Source organism: Amphibalanus amphitrite, unplaced genomic scaffold (assembly GCF_019059575.1).
Source record: "Amphibalanus amphitrite isolate SeventyFive unplaced genomic scaffold, NRLGWU_Aamphi_draft 000869F_arrow, whole genome shotgun sequence".
Classification (NCBI taxonomy): Eukaryota; Metazoa; Arthropoda; class Thecostraca; order Balanomorpha; family Balanidae; genus Amphibalanus; species Amphibalanus amphitrite.
Genome location: NW_024882363.1, coordinates 155129 through 174522, shown reverse-complemented (window position 1 = coordinate 174522; position 19394 = coordinate 155129). Strand labels below are relative to the sequence as shown.

At 53.0% G+C, this 19394-nt stretch overlaps 1 protein-coding gene across 8 annotated transcripts in view; it reads right to left on the bottom strand.

Annotated features, from left to right (window-relative positions):
• Positions 1 to 269: 269 nt before the first annotated feature.
• The window catches only part of LOC122367418 (tyrosine-protein phosphatase Lar-like), a 135234-nt gene continuing 116109 nt past the window's right edge, over positions 270 to 19394 (bottom strand). For 3 of the 8 annotated variants that reach the window (XM_043340463.1, XM_043340465.1, XM_043340467.1), the window contains 24 exons: positions 19050 to 19189; positions 18579 to 18680; positions 18218 to 18315; positions 17785 to 17960; positions 17233 to 17359; positions 14815 to 14959; positions 14204 to 14422; positions 13773 to 13910; positions 13042 to 13432; positions 12563 to 12738; positions 12046 to 12240; positions 11568 to 11797; positions 10752 to 10986; positions 10277 to 10477; positions 9723 to 9941; positions 9188 to 9484; positions 8522 to 8668; positions 8056 to 8254; positions 7531 to 7678; positions 7128 to 7266; positions 5038 to 5138; positions 4598 to 4733; positions 1960 to 2056; positions 270 to 1392 (listed from right to left, as the gene is read on the bottom strand). In XM_043340463.1, coding sequence (XP_043196398.1) covers positions 1985 to 2056; positions 4598 to 4733; positions 5038 to 5138; positions 7128 to 7266; positions 7531 to 7678; positions 8056 to 8254; positions 8522 to 8668; positions 9188 to 9484; positions 9723 to 9941; positions 10277 to 10477; positions 10752 to 10986; positions 11568 to 11797; positions 12046 to 12240; positions 12563 to 12738; positions 13042 to 13432; positions 13773 to 13910; positions 14204 to 14422; positions 14815 to 14959; positions 17233 to 17359; positions 17785 to 17960; positions 18218 to 18315; positions 18579 to 18680; positions 19050 to 19189 — 4031 coding nt within the window. In that variant the 3' untranslated portion in view covers positions 270 to 1392; positions 1960 to 1984. Of the gene's footprint in view, positions 1393 to 1790; positions 2057 to 4597; positions 4734 to 5037; positions 5139 to 7127; positions 7267 to 7530; positions 7679 to 8055; positions 8255 to 8521; positions 8669 to 9187; positions 9485 to 9722; positions 9942 to 10276; positions 10478 to 10751; positions 10987 to 11567; positions 11798 to 12045; positions 12241 to 12562; positions 12739 to 13041; positions 13433 to 13772; positions 13911 to 14203; positions 14423 to 14814; positions 14960 to 17232; positions 17360 to 17784; positions 17961 to 18217; positions 18316 to 18578; positions 18681 to 19049; positions 19190 to 19394 lie in introns of all 8 variants that reach the window. The other 5 variants (XM_043340466.1, XM_043340464.1, XM_043340468.1 and 2 more) reach the window with 2 other exon arrangements.

Below are 19394 nucleotides of genomic sequence, written 5' to 3'. Positions count from 1 at the left end.
AGTCAGTGACGACTCCCGCAAACGTATTCACGCTCCCCAGGCCGCAGCGACTCGAACTCAAGGTTCTGAATTTTCATTTCTCCAAATCTGATGTTCTACCAATTGAGCTACCAGCTAATGCTGTCCTGTGGTCGGCCAACGGGGCACAGGTGTTGTTTCATGAATCAATGAATGGCTAGTCTAACAGTCTAGTCTTCTCTCGACGTTCGTGCAATATCATTCCGTCGAGCATCAATTTTTCTGCGTCACAATTCACAAACACAGTCTCCTCCAAAGTCAATGTATGTTGCTATGTACAAACATGTAATTTACAAAACCGGCGCGTCTGCCGGCACCGTTCGGCAGGATATGGTTCTCGAGGGAGGGGGACACTGGGCCGGGCCGGTCCCACCCCCAGCGTAGGAGGCGTACCGACCGCGGCCACCACAACGGGCGGCCGCCGACAGTGCCATCTAACGCCGCCGGCTGCAAACTCATCAAACACTGAGGACGCACCGAGAACATAAAATACACAATGGGATGACGGGTCGTCGCGATGGCGCCACTTTTGCCGCTTGTTCGAACACTGTCCCGCGCGCACACACACATACACACACACCGTTAATCTCTCGTTGCTATGAGGGGACTCGCGGTGGCGCGCCGACGGCCTCCATTGCGCGAATGTGCACGCCGCGTTGTGCGCCTGCCAGGCCGTATCACATATCAACATATGGCTGAGAGTCTCACCAGGAATGTGGCTCCAGGCTCACAGAAAAACAGCGACAGATCATACAAAATCGACAACAGAAGTGCAGCTTCTACCACATTCCGCATAAAACATAATACATTTATTGTCATTAACGCTTAAGAGCGCCAGATCTGATCAAATGCTATAAAAGGAATTGCACGTTTTCTGTAGTGTCGTAGGTATAAATCGAATAAAGCAGCGGCATGAAACGGAGACTGGACGCCGTTAACTTTAAATAAAATACCGAGTAGCGTTCGCAGCGCCGCTCAATCCTCTCCGTCCGCCTGCGGGCCGCAGTTTCCCGTGTCCTGCTGTGCTGAGTCTGTTCCGTCGGGAGTCGGGGCGGCCCCCGCCTGCCTCTATTGCTGGTGGGCCGGCCGCTCGCGCTCCTGATATGTGGGACCGCTGTCCCGACGGCTGCGGCGGCGGCGCCACATATGTACACACCGCGTCACCGACGCCTCTCTCGCGCGCCGGCACTGTCTCCGCGCAGCACTTTTGTCACCGGCGCGGCGCGATCGTCCCACTGTGCGCGGCTGGTCTCCGCCGGTGAACGGACCTCCTCGGTCGGCCGACCGGGGCCTCTAGGTGGCGCCCTAGGCCACGTAGTGGTCGAACGAGTTGAGGTACTCGAGCGCCGCGCGGTACACGAACTGGTACTGGTCCTGCGAGAGGGTAACGGCGGGTCAGAGGTACATTAAGGTACGGCACCAAGAGAGCGGCGGGAACAGCGGCTCAGAGGGTGCCGTCCAAGGAACAGACAACGGGCAAGCCACACACTATTCAATCACGAATCGATAAAAGTATGTACAATGCAGAGGTAAATTAGTGCACAAGCAGGCTGCTTGTTTATGAAAAGCATGCAGAAATGAGTAAACAAAGCAGGCTATAACATGCCAAATATCGCATGAACAACACACAGCTCCACGTCTCATGCTCCACTCCAGTTAACTAAGTTACTAGTCGCGAATCGACCCATGCGTATACCACGGGTGCCACCCGGGGCCGGCGCCCTGTCGTCGTACTCCCTCCCGACTCAGTCGGCGGTTTCTCTCGCTCTTACCCCACCGCATCAGTAAAGTAATCCTGACCACCACCAGCTGTCGTCCCTCGGACCGGTCACCGGCCACCGCGCTCCACCAGTCCGTTAGTGCGGCGGGTGTCCTCCATGCTACGGCGTGTGGTGAGAGGAGAGGCCCGTCCCCATCCCTTCCGACCGGCGGATGGCGTACCTACGCTCTCACTCGAGCCCAGCCGCTACTCCTCGATGATGAAATCAAACGACTGCAAGAATCTAATGGCCGCTTCATAGCAGATCTGGTACTCTTCCTGAGGGCAGAGTGGAGAGAGCGCGCGGCGCGGCGCCAACGTGACAGCCGCCGTCCCGAGAGAGAGGGTGGGAGCGGAGAGAGCGCCGCCGCAGAGCCGGGGACAGTCGCAGATAGAGGGAGGAGACAACGTTACTAGGAGCGATCACTGGCGTTTTTATCATAGCCGACTTGTGCATAACTATGTATGTTTTCTTCAACTGCCCCCAGCTCTGCCGCCACAGCCAGGGAGAGAGAGAGGGGGCGGGGTAGGGTGGGGTGGGCGCACAACACAACACACCAACCAAGTCAGGGAGAGCGGGCAGGGAGGGAGAGGGAGGGGGAGCCGCAAACACCGAGCCGACGGGCAGAGTGTCAAACAAAAGGTCACACGCGTGCACTAACAACTAGTCAAACAAAAACACTCGAACGAAGCAGCATGGCATCCGAAACACGGTGTGCCTTCAGACATCTACTAAAAGTCTGTCATACAGGGGTGCACTTCTACATAAAACATTCTCCAATCAAGGCAGCATGAGTCCATAGGTGTAGCAACGTATCTCTTTGGTGAAGGATACCTTTCACCAAAGTTTCAGATTGGTGAAGGATCCTTCACCAATCTTGGACAATGCAAGGGAGGGTCTTCACCTACCTATGCTTAGAACTACTGGATTCGACGGTTGATCAAATGTCTGTTTTTTAACCCGCGCCCGGCTGGGGGTCCTGGATTTCCACGCCCTGCTGGGGGGGGGGGGGTGTTTGAACACCCCCCCTTCTAACTCGGCTCCTGGGCCACGTAGCGATACGCAGAAGGCGGCGTTCGAAAGAGCGCCAAAAATAATGACGAAATCACTTCGGTCACTTTTTTGGTCAGGTCAAAGGTCAGGTCACCAGAGGTCATTGAGGGCAAAATTTCGCCGATTTCCAGGCCGAATGTCGACAATTTCCAAGAAACCAACGCATAGCTCAGGAACCAATAGAGCTACAGCGCCACGGAAAAGCGCATTCGATAGCCCTATTAACGCCCTTTCTGAGTAATTCTCTCAGATTTGGCCTAATGTCAACGGTTTTGCCTGCAGGGGGCAAAAACTGCAAAAATAGCCGATTTTTTTCGGAAAGTTTTTCTGCAATTACTTTTGACCCAAGCCTTGTACGAGCTTACTTTTACCGGCATCGAGTTCCTCTTGTCAAGACGCATCGAATGAACTATAACTTGACCTTGAAAGGTCAACTTGAAAATTTGACCTCAGGTCAAGGTCATGACCTGACATTGTCATGTTGCATATTAGTGGATCTGTATCGTCGAGCTGAACATATATAAGGCGTTTTCATCGCTCTAGCATGCCTCTTTCAAAAGTTAGTCGCAAAAAACTGTTAGATACCATTCGTGACCTGAGATGACCTTAGGGGCATAAACAGGGGTCACGGGTGCCGTTTTCATGTTCATTGTGTCAAAGTTACTTGCAATTTAGTGTTCAAGAGTGTTTAGAATGACTTTTGTCCGAAAAAGACGGTTTTGAATTTTCTCCCATTGACTTATAATACCTAGAGAGGTCGCAAAATTGACCCGACCTTAGGTCACCGATATGAAAATTCCGAATTTTGTACATACTGTTGCACTTATCAATTGCTGAAAGCTTCAAAGCGATCCGTCACTTGGTGTAGCTATGGCATACATTGAAACATTTTATGATGTGTTTATGAAGTGAGGTCACTTGTAGCGACCTGGTGACCTGACCTTGAAGGACCCTGGTCTGAAATTTTCACAAAATGTATAAAATTGATAGATGATAAGGTGCCGCCGTTTTTCAGATATCCGCGAAAACCGCAGGGGGGGGGGGTGGGTGTTCAAAAACCTCCCCCCCTCCCAGCAGGGCGCGGGTTAACACACTTTGACCATTTGCCCCAGTAGTCAAAATTCCTTAGCCGAGGCCCTGATTTACATCTTGCTGTCATGGCAAGATGCACAATTCAGTTTTAGGCAGGCATTGAAAATTTGACGTTAATGGGATGATAAATAAGGGCGTAAGACATCTGCAAAAAACAAGGGGTTGGCGAAATTCGCCCCCCCCCCCCCCCCCCCCCCCGCTTGCACTGTGCGTGTTGGTTAGCACGGTCCTGTCCCTTTTCATATGTAAGGTTCAGGTGGCATCCTTCACCAATATTTTTGGCGCTCCTACACCCATGAGCATGACAGCACATGTTCGACAAGTTTAGCAATCAACTTAGCACCGGGAGCTTAAGTTTGGCATATGTAACCGGCTTAGGTAATAAAATTACAAAAAAAAAAATAGCGTTCCTTGGAGATGGCTGATTCGATACTGATAGCTGGGTGCCAACTATGCAAGTTCCCATGCATGACCTTGAACCGAACAACGGTGAACGTCTGTCAAAAAGCTCCTCATAACTGTACCTGACCACAATCCGGAAATCAGACGTAAAAACGTTTGAGAAACCTCAGCTGACTTTAACATTATCTCTCTAAGTCCCGCCCCGTCCCCGCCGCCGGTCCGGCCGGGCGGGTTAGTTGTGCCGGCGGCCGCCAGGGGCGCTGCGCACTGACCTCGGTCTGCACCATGGCTGGTCGCTGTGTGCGCAGTATCCGCACCGTGTTGAACATGTCCACCACGCCCTCGAACTGCATCCGCTCCAGGGCAATACTGAGCGCGATAAACGCGCCCGTCCGACCCACGCCGGCGCTGCGGGGGCACACAGACAGATGGGTCAGGTAGGGGCAGACACAGATTGGACGGGGTTAGATACGGGACATACTATGACGAAACGGTAGAGTTTGGTGCAAGACAGCTGAAATATACCGAACAAATTGCTGAATTTTCTATCAGATACCAACATAGCGCCATATGTAGTTATATCAAAAGAAATGCCCGGGATACCACACCCATCTAGAAGGGACAACAACACGACATATCCTGCTATCACGTGACTTCCACTGCTTGCCCACTCCCACATAGGTCTCCAAAACCCACCAACCACGTGACTGACCTGCAGTGGACGGTGATTGGTCCGTCCAGGCCGAACTGCGACTTTGTCTTGTGCACGTGACCGACAAAGTCGACGAAACTCTCGCCCGACGCCGGTACGCCCTGCAGAACCGGGGCAGGGTGCGGGTCAACAGACAGTCCATTGTTACACTTCGAGACAACTTCTTGATGTGCGACCTCCGACCACTGGGTTGGGACCGAAACTAGGAGTTGCCGGAATATAATTTACAACGGTTACTTAAGAGCAGAGTATACATCAGAAACCTGTCCGAGCCAGTCGGTGTACTGGAACTGTCCATATATGAATATGTGAATTGTGTACTGAAACTGTTCCTTGTGCTTCGCACCTGTTCGGGCCACTCGGTGTACTGGAACTGCCGCTGTATAGTGTACAGGGTGTCCCATAAGTTCGTTCTCACATTATATTTGCATGTGAAACAGAGTACATTGCGTTTTGATATATTTGTAACCCCTCAATGTGCTCCTCATTTAATAGGCAAACACATGAACACATGCTGCGGCATGCCAACCGGCATGTTTGGCTGCATAGCAGGCATAAAGTTAACCCAGACTGACTTGACATGCGCCGTGAGCTCCTCGAGGCTGGAACAGCGCTACACTTCGACGAGCCTAATTTTCAGCATAACCAACAAATTTTTATGAAATTTTGATCCGATGAGGTGCCTGGCATGTGGTCTTGCCACAAACGCCTGTCACAGTCTCCTTGCACCGCTTTTAAGCTTTGCTTGACCTGTGCACTGATGCACTGTTTTGCCTGAAGATGGGCCTACGACCTCTCGGATGCCATTTTCTCCTCTATAAATGTGTTCATACTCGCGGTTCGAGTTCAGCTTGAGGGTTAAAACTCCTCCTAGATATTCTTGGGAAAGTATTATGCTTCCCAAAGCTGTTTCTGGGACACCAATCGCAACCTGGTTAGCGTCTGGACGCCTATAACCCCACAATACCGTGACCTTGGCCTTTCGCATGGGAACATAACGGGACGAAACAGAGGCCTCCTCCTTCGCCCTTATGGGGTTGTTTTCGGGTTTGGACGGGTGTTTCGTCTCGAACGTGGACTAGTTAGTCCAGATGACCTGGTTGATGTCCTCAGCCCTTTAGTTTTTTTAGCCTCAGGCATAACGAAACTCATGTTTGGCCATTTTAAGACATTTTTGACTGTTTTGAGCCCTCCGGTAAGCAAAGCTTAAGTCACCTTGAGTTATGTACCCCGAAAGAACACTCTTAGACAGCTGGTAATCCATCCTGAAAAGTCTGCTTACCAACTTTCTAACCCTTTGACCTTTTTGATGGCCACTTTGGCGCCACACAGTTTTGGCCACATGGCTCACTCCTGAGAGCTGACAAAAAAAGAGGATAAACTTGCAATGATTGACTTCCGACAAATCATCGGTGTCACTTGCTGACTGTGCGTCCAGTTAGCGATGGACATTGTCTACAGACTGGTAGGCCTCAATCACCCTTAATCGTCGCGAATGGTCACGTGCTGACTAAATACCGAAACGTACCCGTATTGGAGACCTCTATGTTGCGGCGTTAGTCGTCTGTGTAGAAAACGGGCTCTCTAGCAAAAATTATTTTGTCTACAGAAATTAGTTACTGTGGAGCATATTTCTACCAGCCATGGCAACCATGTAAGCTCAGTAACGAACCAATTTCAGCGTGCCTTTAAGCAAGAGAGCCTAAAAACGTAAAATTTAGGTGAGAACGAACTTATGGGACACCCTGTATATCTCTCACCTGTTCGGGCCAGTCGGTGTACTGGAACTACCGCTGTATAGTGTATATCTCTCACCTGTTCGGGCCAGTCGGTGTACTGGAACTGCCGCTGTATAGTGTATATCTCTCACCTGTTCGGGCCAGTCGGTGTACTGGAACTGCCGCTGTATAGTGTATATCTCTCACCTGTTCGGGCCAGTCGGTGTACTGGAACTGCCGCTGTATAGTGTATACCTCTCACCTGTTCGGGCCACTCGGTGTACTGGAACTGCCGCTGTATAGTGTATATCTCTCACCTGTTCGGGCCAGTCGGTGTACTGGAACTGCCGCTGTATAGTGTATACCTCTCACCTGTTCGGGCCAGTCGGTGTACTGGAACTGCCGTACCGTACGCGGCGTGCCGTCCCGCGCGTCCGTCACATTAAACTCCCTCATGGTGCAGTTGCTCATGTTGAAGTCGCTGATAGGCTCCACCACGCAGTACTGGTACCTGTGAACACGAAACGTAAGTAGACGAAACAATTTAATACATTATTTGCCAAGACTAGAGCATAGCGTAGCGAATATTTTCGGTTCTCCAAGCCTTTCGTGAACTAACTGCACCACATGCCAACTTCCATCACAGGAATACAAATATCACCCTAAAGTCCAAGAATCAATACTCAATCGCACCAGCCAAAAACTGAGGTACTCAACCCATCATAGGCCCCACCACCCAGCGTCCCTCTCCCACAGACAGGAGGTGGTATCTCACCTGGCCGACTTGTCGCTGGGCCAGTACTGGTGGCACTTGTCGCGGCCCATCTCCTTCAGCTTGGTCAGCATCACGATGATGGTCGAGTTGTGCTCCCACAACATGCGCCAGAAGTCGTCGGTCGTCTCCGCCAACGGACCCTGGGTCGCTGCGGGGCGGACAGATGGACGGTTATACGACAGTCTCCAACGAAAACGCCGGTAATTACCAAGGTAAAGATGGTGAGCAGAGAGATTGCAAACAATACGAAGCAGAGTGGCGTGACATGACAAGAAAAGAAGTCAGAAAAGTCACGAAGAAGTATTGCATGTCAACTGAACGTCACCCAAGACTAACTAGACCTCTCATTCACCATAGTCAAGTCATCCATCACCAGCGAACAGTATTCGGTGCTCTCACTCGCCCGATCCTCCCACCTCCTTCAATTTCTCCACCCATCTCTCGTCACGTTCTCCCCGTAAACCACAACCTTGCCGCTCCACCTCCAAGTAAGTTCGACCCCACCTCTCCCCCCTCCCCTCTCACCGATGTAGGCGTTCCGGGTGCGGTAGCCGTCGATGAAGTTGGCGTTGATGTAGTCGCTGCACTCCTGGCCCCGCAGCGGCTGCAGGCACACCCGGGTCGACTCGAACGGCAGGATGTTGACGAAGCGGTTCTTGAACTTGTTGGCCGGCAGGTTGGCCGACACGAAGCGGAACGGCTGCGCCTTGATGTTGGCCAGCTTCTGCGGGGGCGAAGGAAAGTAACAAACGTCAGAAACGGCTCCGAATGTAGTAAGAATTCGACATATAAAATGATCGACAAGGGAGATTGAGCTGGAGCATTACGCACGGTCATGAGCCGAAACACTAAAACCATACTTCTCCCCTTCGTGACTTCTTCAAGAACCGAATCACAACCTCTCCTCGTAATCCCTGTGGCCTTAGCAATGACCTTCACCAATCAATCCAATCCTGACCTTGAACTCTAGCTTCCGGACTCTCGGACTGACCTTGAACTCGAGCTCCATGCCGGTGATGTTGTCTCCTGGTCCGGTGGGCTGCAGCAGCTGCGATATGTACGACTGCAGGTTCTTCGCCGGCACCTCCGTGTTTCCGGCCACCACCGACTCCAGCAGCGCGTCGTGGATGAAAATGTACTACAGGGAGAGACGAAACGGGATGGTTAGAAGGAAATCAAGCACAGATCGGTACTCGGATTAATTCTTTTCTAGCCCGTTCGTTTTAGCATGTAAGAGCACGCAAGACGAGAAATGACGTTTTTATGGGTTTCAAAGTTCGCATTCCTTGATATTTCTAGAAAAAAAAACTAAACAATTACATGATGTCTACCCGATTTAGCCATCATAATATCATATTAAGCTACCTGACTGCAGCTTTAGAGTAAAGGCTGAAACAGACTCGTTCCGCGTTGAGGAAATCGCATGCGAGAGCCTATTCAAATACATTGTAATTCTTCTCGCATCAATCGCTTGCGGAAGGTGCGTGCGATTGATGCGAGCGTGCTTCCATGTATTTGAATAGGCTCTCGCATGCGATTTCCTGACTGTGGAAAGAGTCTGTTTCAGGCTTAAGGCACCTGATCGCAACAATATGCTTTCATTTACTTCCCTTTCCTTCCCTAGCATCAGCCCCAAAAATCTTATCTGTCCACTCACCTGATCCTCGGTCTGGACCATGTAGTTTCGCTGGGCGCGCAGACAGGTCACGTGGCCGTACACGTCCACCGTGGCCTCGCAGCGGATCCGCTCCAGCATACTGTCGATGGCGATGAAGCAGCCGGTGCGGCCGACGCCGGCCGAGCAGTGGGTGACCATCGGACCGGCGTCGGACGGGTTGAGCGCCTTGACGCGCCGCAGGAACATGAGGAACGGGGTGGGGTGGTCGGGCACGCCGTGGTCCGGCCAGGCGGTGAACTGGAACTGACGCACCTCGCGGCGCTCCACAGAGTCCGACTGCCGGGGAGAGGGGAGGGGGGAATGGTCAGATCGAGTCTGTCAACAGAATGCTTCTGAGAAAGGGGAGAGGGGGGGGGGCAGTGGCTAAATGGTCCCACGTTGTATGTCAACTTCACATGTCCACTATTAACGTAATACGTTCCCTTCCTTTTCCACACAGCTGTTACTTTCTGTTATAAGCATTATACTCAACAACTAGAAAGCCCCCTTCTCCCCTCTCCCTTCTTTTACGTACCCTCTGCAGCTGGAAGGTGCGCACCACGTAGCTGGCCACCTCCTGAGTCTCCGTGTGTGTGACGATGATCGGTCCGTAGGTCTGGGTGCCCTTGGAAGGCCAGTACTGGTCGCACTTGATGCGCGCCCGCTCCTCCAGACGGGTCATCATCACGATGGTGTAGCTGCGCTGCTCCCACACCATGCGCCAGAAGTCGGCGAACGTCTCCGGTAGAGGACCCTGGCGGAGCGCAGGGAGGGGGCTATGTGATGATACATCACAGCAGGTGAGGTGGCTTCCACGCAGAGTATGAAACCCACTACAAATACTGTTCCTTTACGATGATGACGATGAATGCTGGTGTCGAGGCATGACCGCCAACAAGGTGACTTAGATTCAACACGCTCACGAGCTCATATCTGGAAATGACTGAACCATGACTGAACCATGACCAATTCACTTACATGAATAAGAAAAGGCGCAACATCAGAGCTCACCAAACCGCCGATCACTCTTACGTCCTTTTTTCATCACACGTCCTCGTCGAACTTCACCCCACACTCTCCCTTTCTCACCTGAGTGGCGATGTAGGCGTTGTGTTTTCGGTAGCCGTCGCAGAAGTTGGCGTTGATGTAGTCGCTGCCCGCCTGTCCCTCGATGGGCTGCAGCACCACCCGCGAGTGGTCGTACGCGATGACGTTGGCGTAGCGGTTCTTGGGCCGGTTGACGTCCATGTTGGAGTTCACCCAGGTGAACTGCTGACCCGTCTCGATCGACTGATGAAAGGGACGGGGAGGGAGAGGGGTTATTAGATGATCAGCGAGAGGTGGGTGTCTGGGGACTGTGACATGCGAATATTGTGAGGAAACTCGGAAAAAAGATGACTAGCAACTGTGGTTCACACGTATAGTCAGAAAACTTTGAAACATGAAATTCGGAAAATCTCATCACCCAATTTTAGCCACTCAGATCAAGCATACTAGCTACAATTAAAACCTACTAAACTCAACCCCACTTAATCATCTCTAACCCAACCACCACCGCCCTCACCTCATACTCCTGTGAGAACTTCTGGTTATCGTTGGCTTTCAGCGCATCCACGTGCTCTGCCAGCTGGGCGATGTGGACGGGCGGGTGCGAGATCATGCCGGGCGTCTGGAAGTTCTGCCGGCGGATCTCCACGGGGTCGGTCTGCGGCGGCTGGGTGGCCGGCGCCGCAGACATGTCACACATCAGAGGCTTCATCACCGTCGGCGGCTCCGGAGACTTCTGGAAGTCGCGGCGTCTGGGGAGGGATGGCGGTGTTAGAGCAGCGTGTAGAGGGACACCATGGCACAGGAACGTGAACAGACGACGAGATCTCAATAGGAGGAGCATGTGTTTGAGGATATTCACGTCCGATCCATATGTTGCGTCCAGAGTCGTGGAGCGGCTAACTGAGCGCGGAATGGGTGCGTGACGGTGCGCCGGGCGCCGCGGGGGGGCCGGAGCGGAGTCGGACGCTCACCTGGTGTCTGGGAAAGGATCGGGCGTGACAGGTGAGCCGCTCGGACGAACAGACGAGCGCCGGCCGCCGGCGGTGGCCGGCCGCGGTGGGGACTCGGTACTGGACGGCGGAGCGCGGCGTCCCACCCGCCCGCTGGGTCACCGACACGACCGGACGTCAGGTCTGGGTGGTTTATCGTGAGAGAGAATGGACGCGGGCAGGAGACAGGACAGCCGACACAAAACAGACGCAAGCCTTACAAAAATATTACACATCGCGTCCGTGCGCGTCCGACTGCGGTTCGCCTAGCCCCGGACTGGGACTGCCCGCCCCAGCAGCTCCCAACTACTACAGCCCACCCGCGCGCCATCAGCACTCACTTTTTCGCAGTGATCACCAGGAAGAGTATGAAGATGACGAAGAGCACGACGCCGGCCACCACGGGTCCGACCACCCAGACGAGGCTGGTCGGGCCGCGGTCGCCCTCTGTAGCCACCTCGACCGGGTCGCCCGGACTGCCGGGGATCGGCCGCTGCGGCAGCGCGCCCGGCGGCAGCCGCTTCATGTCCAGACTCAGAGGGCTAGAGTACGGACTGGACGTGAACAGTTCCTGTGGAGAGACGGGGAGAGGGTTGCACACTAATGAGTCACAGTTGAGTAGGGGATAATTAACCCAGTCTATAAGCCTAATCCAGCAACATCTCAGTTTCGAAGAAACATTCCACCATTCACTACGATAACTCATATCCAGTACAATGCACACCACACACTAAACAGCCGCCTCTTCAAAAGGACTCTCATCGCTTATCCCTTCCATCATCACTCACCCCACCCCACTCCCACTGCCCTAGCACCTACCCTTTCCGGCGTGTCGACCACGGCTCTGACGAAGATGCGGTACTTCTTGTCCTTTTCCAGCACCTTGTTCAGGAAGCCGTCGTACTCCTTTCCATCTCCCAGAGCGAATGTGTACGGAATGTCGCGCTGGTAGAACTTGGCCGCGATGTACGGACGGTAGTTGCGGGTCAGCTTGGTCCGCTTGGTCTGTACCATCTGAAGCGTAAAGGAAGAGGGTTAGCCGTCGCTCTCAGACAGAATTTAGCTTGGAGATACTCATAAGCTAATACAGAGGCTCTGATGTTTTAAAAAATATATAAAAAAATAACCGTGTTTCAGAATAAAAAGCGAATAACTCAGTGACTCATGCCATGACCAAAAGATTCGCAACAATAAAAAAGAATCAGTGTCAGCCTACCAGCAAATCTGAGCCTAACAAACCGATCTCCCTTCCTTCTGGACACACTATACACACGATTATGTCAATTCATTAATTCATCAATCAATCAATCAATCAATCACACCGGCGGCCACTGACGTTTTTGGTGCTGTACGACTCGGGGTGTCTGTAGGGGTTGACGGTGTCCTCTGGCACCACCACGATGTAGTAGTGAGAGATAGGTCCGTACTCCTCGGAGGCCCGCGGCAGGATGACCAGCACCTCGCGGCCGTTACGGACTCCGAGCGGGTCCGGCTTCACCATCGGCTGGGGAGCTGCGCGGCAGAGAGGGAGAGTTCAGTGGGCAGAGAGGGAGAGAGGGAGAGAGGGAGGGAGGGAGAGAGGGACTGACGTACTACAGCTTATAAGCAGGGTCGCTCTGCTTGATAGGTGATCATTAATCTTATATGGAAGTGACTAAAAGACTAAATCTTCATGACAAATTACTGAGAAAAAGACGCAAGAGCACATAATACACGGTTGAAACTGAGTACAATACCAATATTTCAACTAGCGAACGGCCATCCCAGTTCCCCCATCCCACTTCCAAGCCAGCCCCCTCCTCTCCCCTCACTCACCGGCCATATGGGTGGTGACCCTGATCTTTGCCGGCGCGCGGTACTCGCTGTCGTTGGGCACGGCCGTCACATTGACCGTGTACGTGGTAAACGGCTCCAGCGAGTCGATCACCAGGCCGCAGGCGTTCGTCGAGCTGCTGGTGTAGTCGCAGCGGCCGGCGTCCACCACCATGGTGCGCGCCTGGATCCGCTGCGACTGGGTGACGCCCTCGGCGTCCAGGAACTCCTTGACGGCGTCGTAGCGGACGCGGTAGCTGCGCGGGTTCAGCTGAACAGGAGGGCCCCAGCTGAGCGACATACCGTGCGTGTGCACGTTCTTGGCGCGCAGGTTCATCGGCACGTCGATGGGTTTGACGCGGACGCGGATCAGGTCGGAGAGGCGACCCAGGCCCTGTGGGTGGGAGCGGGGCGGTTCAGAGGTGGTGGGGGCGGGGCGGAATGGGAGTTACCTGCTCGAGGTCAGCAAACAACTTGAAGATTAAAGTGAGGATCAACATTGCGTTAGGTTTGCACCAGGATCGTCCAGTCACAACATCATTACCGCAAACCGTATTTCCCTCGTTTTCTACATAAATCGAGTACTACTGTTCGCCTTACGACCATGGAAACATCACCCACATTATCTCTCAGCCCTAAATAGCCATGTGTGTATTGGGGCGGAGTCGACAATGGGCGTCGGCGCTACCCCTTTCCTCGCCCTAGGACAGAGATAAAGCCGTCGGCACACTCACGGCCTTGCTCCTGGCGGCCACCATGACGGCGTACTGGGCGTTCTTGTCGAGGTTCTCCAGCTCTGCCGAGGTGGTGATGGGCACAGTCTTGAACGACCACGAGTCCAGATCCACGTCTGGCACCATGGCGTAAAATACCTGCACAGAGAGGACACCGGTCAGCAAGGGTAGACGGGTGTTATCGAGGTCAGCGCACATGGGGCACACGGCGCTGTGAATTGACTAATATGTTCAATGTTCGTTGCTCAAGTACTAACAATATTATATTGTCTGTTATACATTTTACTGAAGAAAAAAACAGTGATATTTACGAATAATTAAGCATCAATGACTTAACCCAGCTGACTGCAGACTGACTTATTACATAATATATGTCCGTCCACCAATCTGTTCACTTCCCCCTCTACTCTCTCCCTCTCCCCGTCTCTCACCTGATAGCCGACGATCTGCGTGGCCGTGTGCACCTGTTCCCACCAGACCTCGACGCTCGAGTAGCTGGTGGCCATAGCGCGCAGGTTGATGGGCGGCCGCACCAGGTCGGCGTCCGTTCTCACCACCACCGGGCTGCTCCACGGGCCGGAGCCCACCGACGTGTTGGCCAGCACGCGGAACTCGTACTCGGTGTTCTCCTCCAGTCTGGCAAACACCACCTGCGGGTGGACGGACGTGAGGGAAGGGGAGGCGAAGATGAGTGAGTTGTGAGTGAGAGTGGTGAGATGAAGCCGGGTACAGGGTTCACAGTGATTGAGAATGTGATGTGGTTGTGTAGTGGGGTGTGACTTAAAAACTTGATGACAGCAGATCTGCTGTTATCAGGTTCTTAAGTCACACCCCATCTATGTCTACATCTACAGACATCTATGTCTGTAGCCTAGTTGATAGTGGAATATACTATTACATAAAAAACATATCGCTAAAAAGAGGAGGTTTCCTGATCCTTGCAACAATGTCCAAAGTAAGCCAACATAACCGACATAGCCCCCCCCCCCATCCAATTAAGCCGCGGCGCTTACTCCCCCCCCCCGCCAGTTTCCGCGCCCACCTTGGTCTCGTTGGGGTGCAGCCGCTGCACGTGGTCCATGTTGCCCTTCTTGTGGAAGCGCACGCTGTAGCCGGTGATCTTGCCGTTGCGCTGGTCGGAGCGCGGCGGGTCCCAGGTGAAGGCAACCCGGTCAGTGGTCTGGAACCTGGAACAAAGAGACAGACACACAGGGTCACTCTGGGGTCACTGAGTCTCAACAAGACGTGTGGTTACGAGCGAGCGAGCGCAGCGAGCGAGGTGAGTCTTTTCAATATAACGGAAAAATCTCAGTATGAGCGGCCCGGCCCGGCCCGGCCCGGCCCGGCCCGGCCTGTAACGCTTTTGAGAGGCTTATATCTCAGCAACCGCTGGACCGATTGGCCTGCGGTCTTTTTTGTTGGGTAGCCCCATCCCTTCTACCCCGTAATTGACTACTTTTGATACATCTCAGTGACGGTCGTGGCACGTGCCACGTGAAAAGTCAAGGGTGTTCAAGCTGTTTTGCAAAAGTAGTGATTTTGAGAGGCTCATATCTCAGCAGCCGCTTGGGCGATTGACTTGCGGTAATTTTTGTAGGGTAGCAGCATCCCTTCTACCCAAAATAGGATACTCTCGATGCATGTGGGTCTCCCCAGTGCACGTGCAAAATACAACAATAAGAGGTGCCAAATTTGTTCCCATTTCAGTAACTCGGTAATTACTGGGGCGATTTCGCTGAAACTTGGCATACAGGTAGGCACCCACCAGGCAATGCATTCCCATGTGTTGCGGTTAGGGTGCTACTGCACGTGCGCACGTGCAGGGGGCGTTTCCAGATCTCGAGAACGGCTGGGCCGATTGCGCTCAAATTTGGTACACGGTTGGGGACCAGTTAGTAGGGTGCCGTGCAAAAGTCATTTTGAACCCCGTTTGCACGTGCGCACGTGCAGAATGCCGCTTCTAGATCTCAGGAACGGCTGGGCCGATTGCGTTCAAATTTGGCACACCGCTAGCGACCGGTTAGAAGGGTGCTTTGCGCAAGCCCGTTGGAAGCACCCTCTCGCCCTTCCGCACGTGCAGGGCTCACTATCTCGCTCGCTCGTTCTTCGCCCAAAAGGCGTTTTACTGGTAATAAGTAGAGTCTCCAGAAGACCAAATTGAACGAGCTACTAGCCCAACTGAATGCCTTCAATTGCCTCTCAAAACAAAGTAAAGGGTTAACCTTTTTGTGTTAATACTCCATGCTCCAGCATTATCGCTCAAAACGGATACATGATCACGATATGTGTTCCGTGACATTGTAACAATGTCACGCGCGTAAGCCATTACGCTCCCAAATCTAGCGACTTCGTCTAAATACGTTACAATTTATGGTACCGCACAAATCAAAGGACAAAAATACGGCCATACATTTGCGCAGCAGTGCCATAAATAGGTTCGATCGCCTCAGTAGATTTAGATCATTGTGTGACTGAGCCTATTCGAACGATGCTGGTGAGGCTAAAAATGTCCTACGGTAAATTGAACAATAGCACGACTTGACAGCATTGCTCAATGGATGACTAGTGCGTGTAAAAATAAAGCATTTATCTCAAAGCAGCGTGTATTGGATTATTGATTATGTTCTCCATCGCAAGAGCTAGATCAATGCCTTCAGAAGGCAAACGTATGTCGGATATACAGCAAAAAAGTTACAGGCAGCTATCGTTGAACGGGCAGTCAAACCGCTATATATTTAGACCATTGATCCCTGGAAAGCCGATAACACTGAATAACACATTTGCAATGGCTATTAAGACATGAACGCTTCTGGTTAAAGGAAATACCAGAATTAGGGAAATAACCTCAGCACTCTTGATTCATCAGCTTAAACCAATCACGGAAAAGTAACTGTACTTAATTGCATTTCAGTACGTAAATGCGATATTAAAAATAGTGATAACAATAAAAAAACACCAGAAGACAGCGAAGAACAGAGAGCAAGGAGAAAAAGAGCGTGAGAGAGAGAGAGAGAGAGAGAGAGAGAGAGAGAGAGAGAGAGAGAGAGAGAGAGAGAGAGAGAGAGAGAGAGAGAGAGAGGGGGGGGGACTTCTACTGGCATGCATCGGACCACGCCAGAACAGAGAAATGGCGATTATTTTCGTGCAGATCCGCACCAAACTTTTCCATTCTTTCCACACGGAGAAAATCCAAGAGATTCAAGTTCGCTCAGGCAGAATATGCCCTAATGCTGTTTCCACAGGGGCGAGATTAGGTACTTATTCCGCCTGAAAACAACGGGCGATGACGGGGCGACATAAATTCCCCGCGAATCCGCGGGCCATTAGGCCTTTCAGGTGACACCGTACCGGCCGGTCCCCGCCTTTATGCGTCTTCCGGCATCCCTTGGCGTTTACCTGACCTTTGCCTGAGTGAGTTCGGAGTGAGTTCTCACACGGGTGAGTTCCCAGCGCTGCTCACCTGAAGGAGACGTTGGAGGGCGGCCCGGACGGCGCCCCCTCGCTGGTCACGTACATCACTATCTCCTCCTGACCGTGACCCACGTCATTGGTGCCCGACACGCGGAACTCGTACTGCACGCCGCGCTCTGTGACGGGGGGGGAGGAGTGTCAGATGGTGGAGCGACGGGTTAGATGGGCAGCCAGACAGACTGAACGAATGCAGAAGTCAGTGGATAAAGACAGCGAGATAAGATGGGCTAAGCGAGAGCAAGAGCTCTTTTGCAGCACGCGATGGGCACTTTGGAATGCCCATTGTCACAGTACTACTGTTATCTGTGCCATTGTGTATTAGAGAAACCGTCCAGTCTGAACAGACATCTTATACACTTTTATACACTTTTTCACTGGTCAATCGATCACGACACAATTCGGCAGCCCATACGGAAACGCAGTGTAAACATGAGCAATAGACAAAAATAAGGGCATTAAGGGCCCCACCAATACCACCTCTCTTCTCCAATATTCCTATCTCAACAAATGCAGAGAGCCCGCCGGCTCGTCGCCGTCTCACCCAGGTCGCTGAGCCGCCGGTACTGGGTGGTGTTGTCGGCAATGTTGACCTCCTTGAGCGGCCCGGGACCGCCGACCCGGCCGTAGCGCAGCCGGTAGCCCAGCAGCGGGCCGTGGGTCTCGGTGGGCCGCGACCACTCCACGTCCAGCGTGACGCGCTCCTCCTCCTTGATCACTCTGGAAGCACGTCGGGAAAAGTGAGTAGCTTTATAACCCGTGGTGTTTGGATACAACGGATGTCAGATGTGACTTCGTTACGGTATAACAGCAGGATGCCCTACGGTCCTACGGCTATCAGGCGTGTCAAAGAACCGGACAGATGGTGATGATGGCTTTCTCTTTGAACGCCGAAAGACCACAAGCATTCCAGTCGAACGGGGAAAAGTGCGACACCTTTCCATTTTTCCATACGCAAACGAGACGGCCCTACTCACTTGATGATGACCTTGGGCCGGTTGGGCACTCCACCCTGCGTGGTGACCCGGGCGGCGTCACTGCGCGAGCCGTCTCCCTTCCGGGTCAGGGCAGAGACCTGGCCGACGGAGCACAGCGGTTAGGAGAATACGCAGGTAGAACAGAAACACTCAGTGGTAAGCCTAGCCAGCAGGCACTAGGCAGCCAGTCTAACGAGCGGAAAAAAAATCCATAGCATCATAGCTCAAGACATAACTCAAATTAGTCTCACCCTTCGACCTCTCTCCTTCCCCCTCCCAGCCATCCCTACTGACTCTTCCACTGACCTCTCCCCTCACACTGCTGTGACCCCGTTCTGACCCACTGTGCCCCCGTACTGACCCTGAACAGGTAGGCGGTGCTGGGCTGCAGGTCGGAGGCGATGTAACCGTCCGCGCTGCCGTTCCGGATCTCATACCGCCGAGGACGGGTCGAGCCGCCACTCTGTCCGCCGGGAGAGAGACCGGGTTAGATGGTGTAGTAGAGTCAGTGGCGACAGGAAGCGGCCTTACACACGATTCGATAAGACAAGTACTGCACCCTGAGGACTAGTGACACATAAAATGTAGATAAATATAAAGCTAGCTGACGCAAAAGTAAGAAACGCACAAATGTTTAGGCTAAATTTAATCAAGTCTTCCCTTGAATTAATTCCCAAATTGCACCTTGCAGTATTATATCGTCTCATTCCACATCCTTCCACAACAGCCACCAAGTTTAGAAGACCCATCTCCTCCCATTCGTCAACCAAAAAAGGGCCATCCCACTTCCCCTGCCCCCTCGCTACCTCCCCTCTCCCTCTCAGTGACTCACCTCGGAGCCCAGCTCCTGGACATGCACCTGGTACCCGCGGATGATGCCGTTCCGCTCGTTGTCGCTCGGCGGCGCCCACGACAGCTGCACGGCCGTCGAGTTGAGCACCACAGCCGTCAGGTTCCGAGGCTTCCCGGGCACTGTGGGCCGGCGAGCCGTCAGCGGGTCACATCGAGGTCAGGTGGGGGTCACACAGAGACCAACAGGTCATTGAGGTGCGCTGAGTGTTGGGCAAATGTCGCGAGTATCAGCGTACGTTGCGATTGTCGCAGAGATCTCATAAAGCCATCGAAGGTCACATTAGTTCGGGTAGGTCTCGTTCAGCCGTATGAATGTCGCACAAAA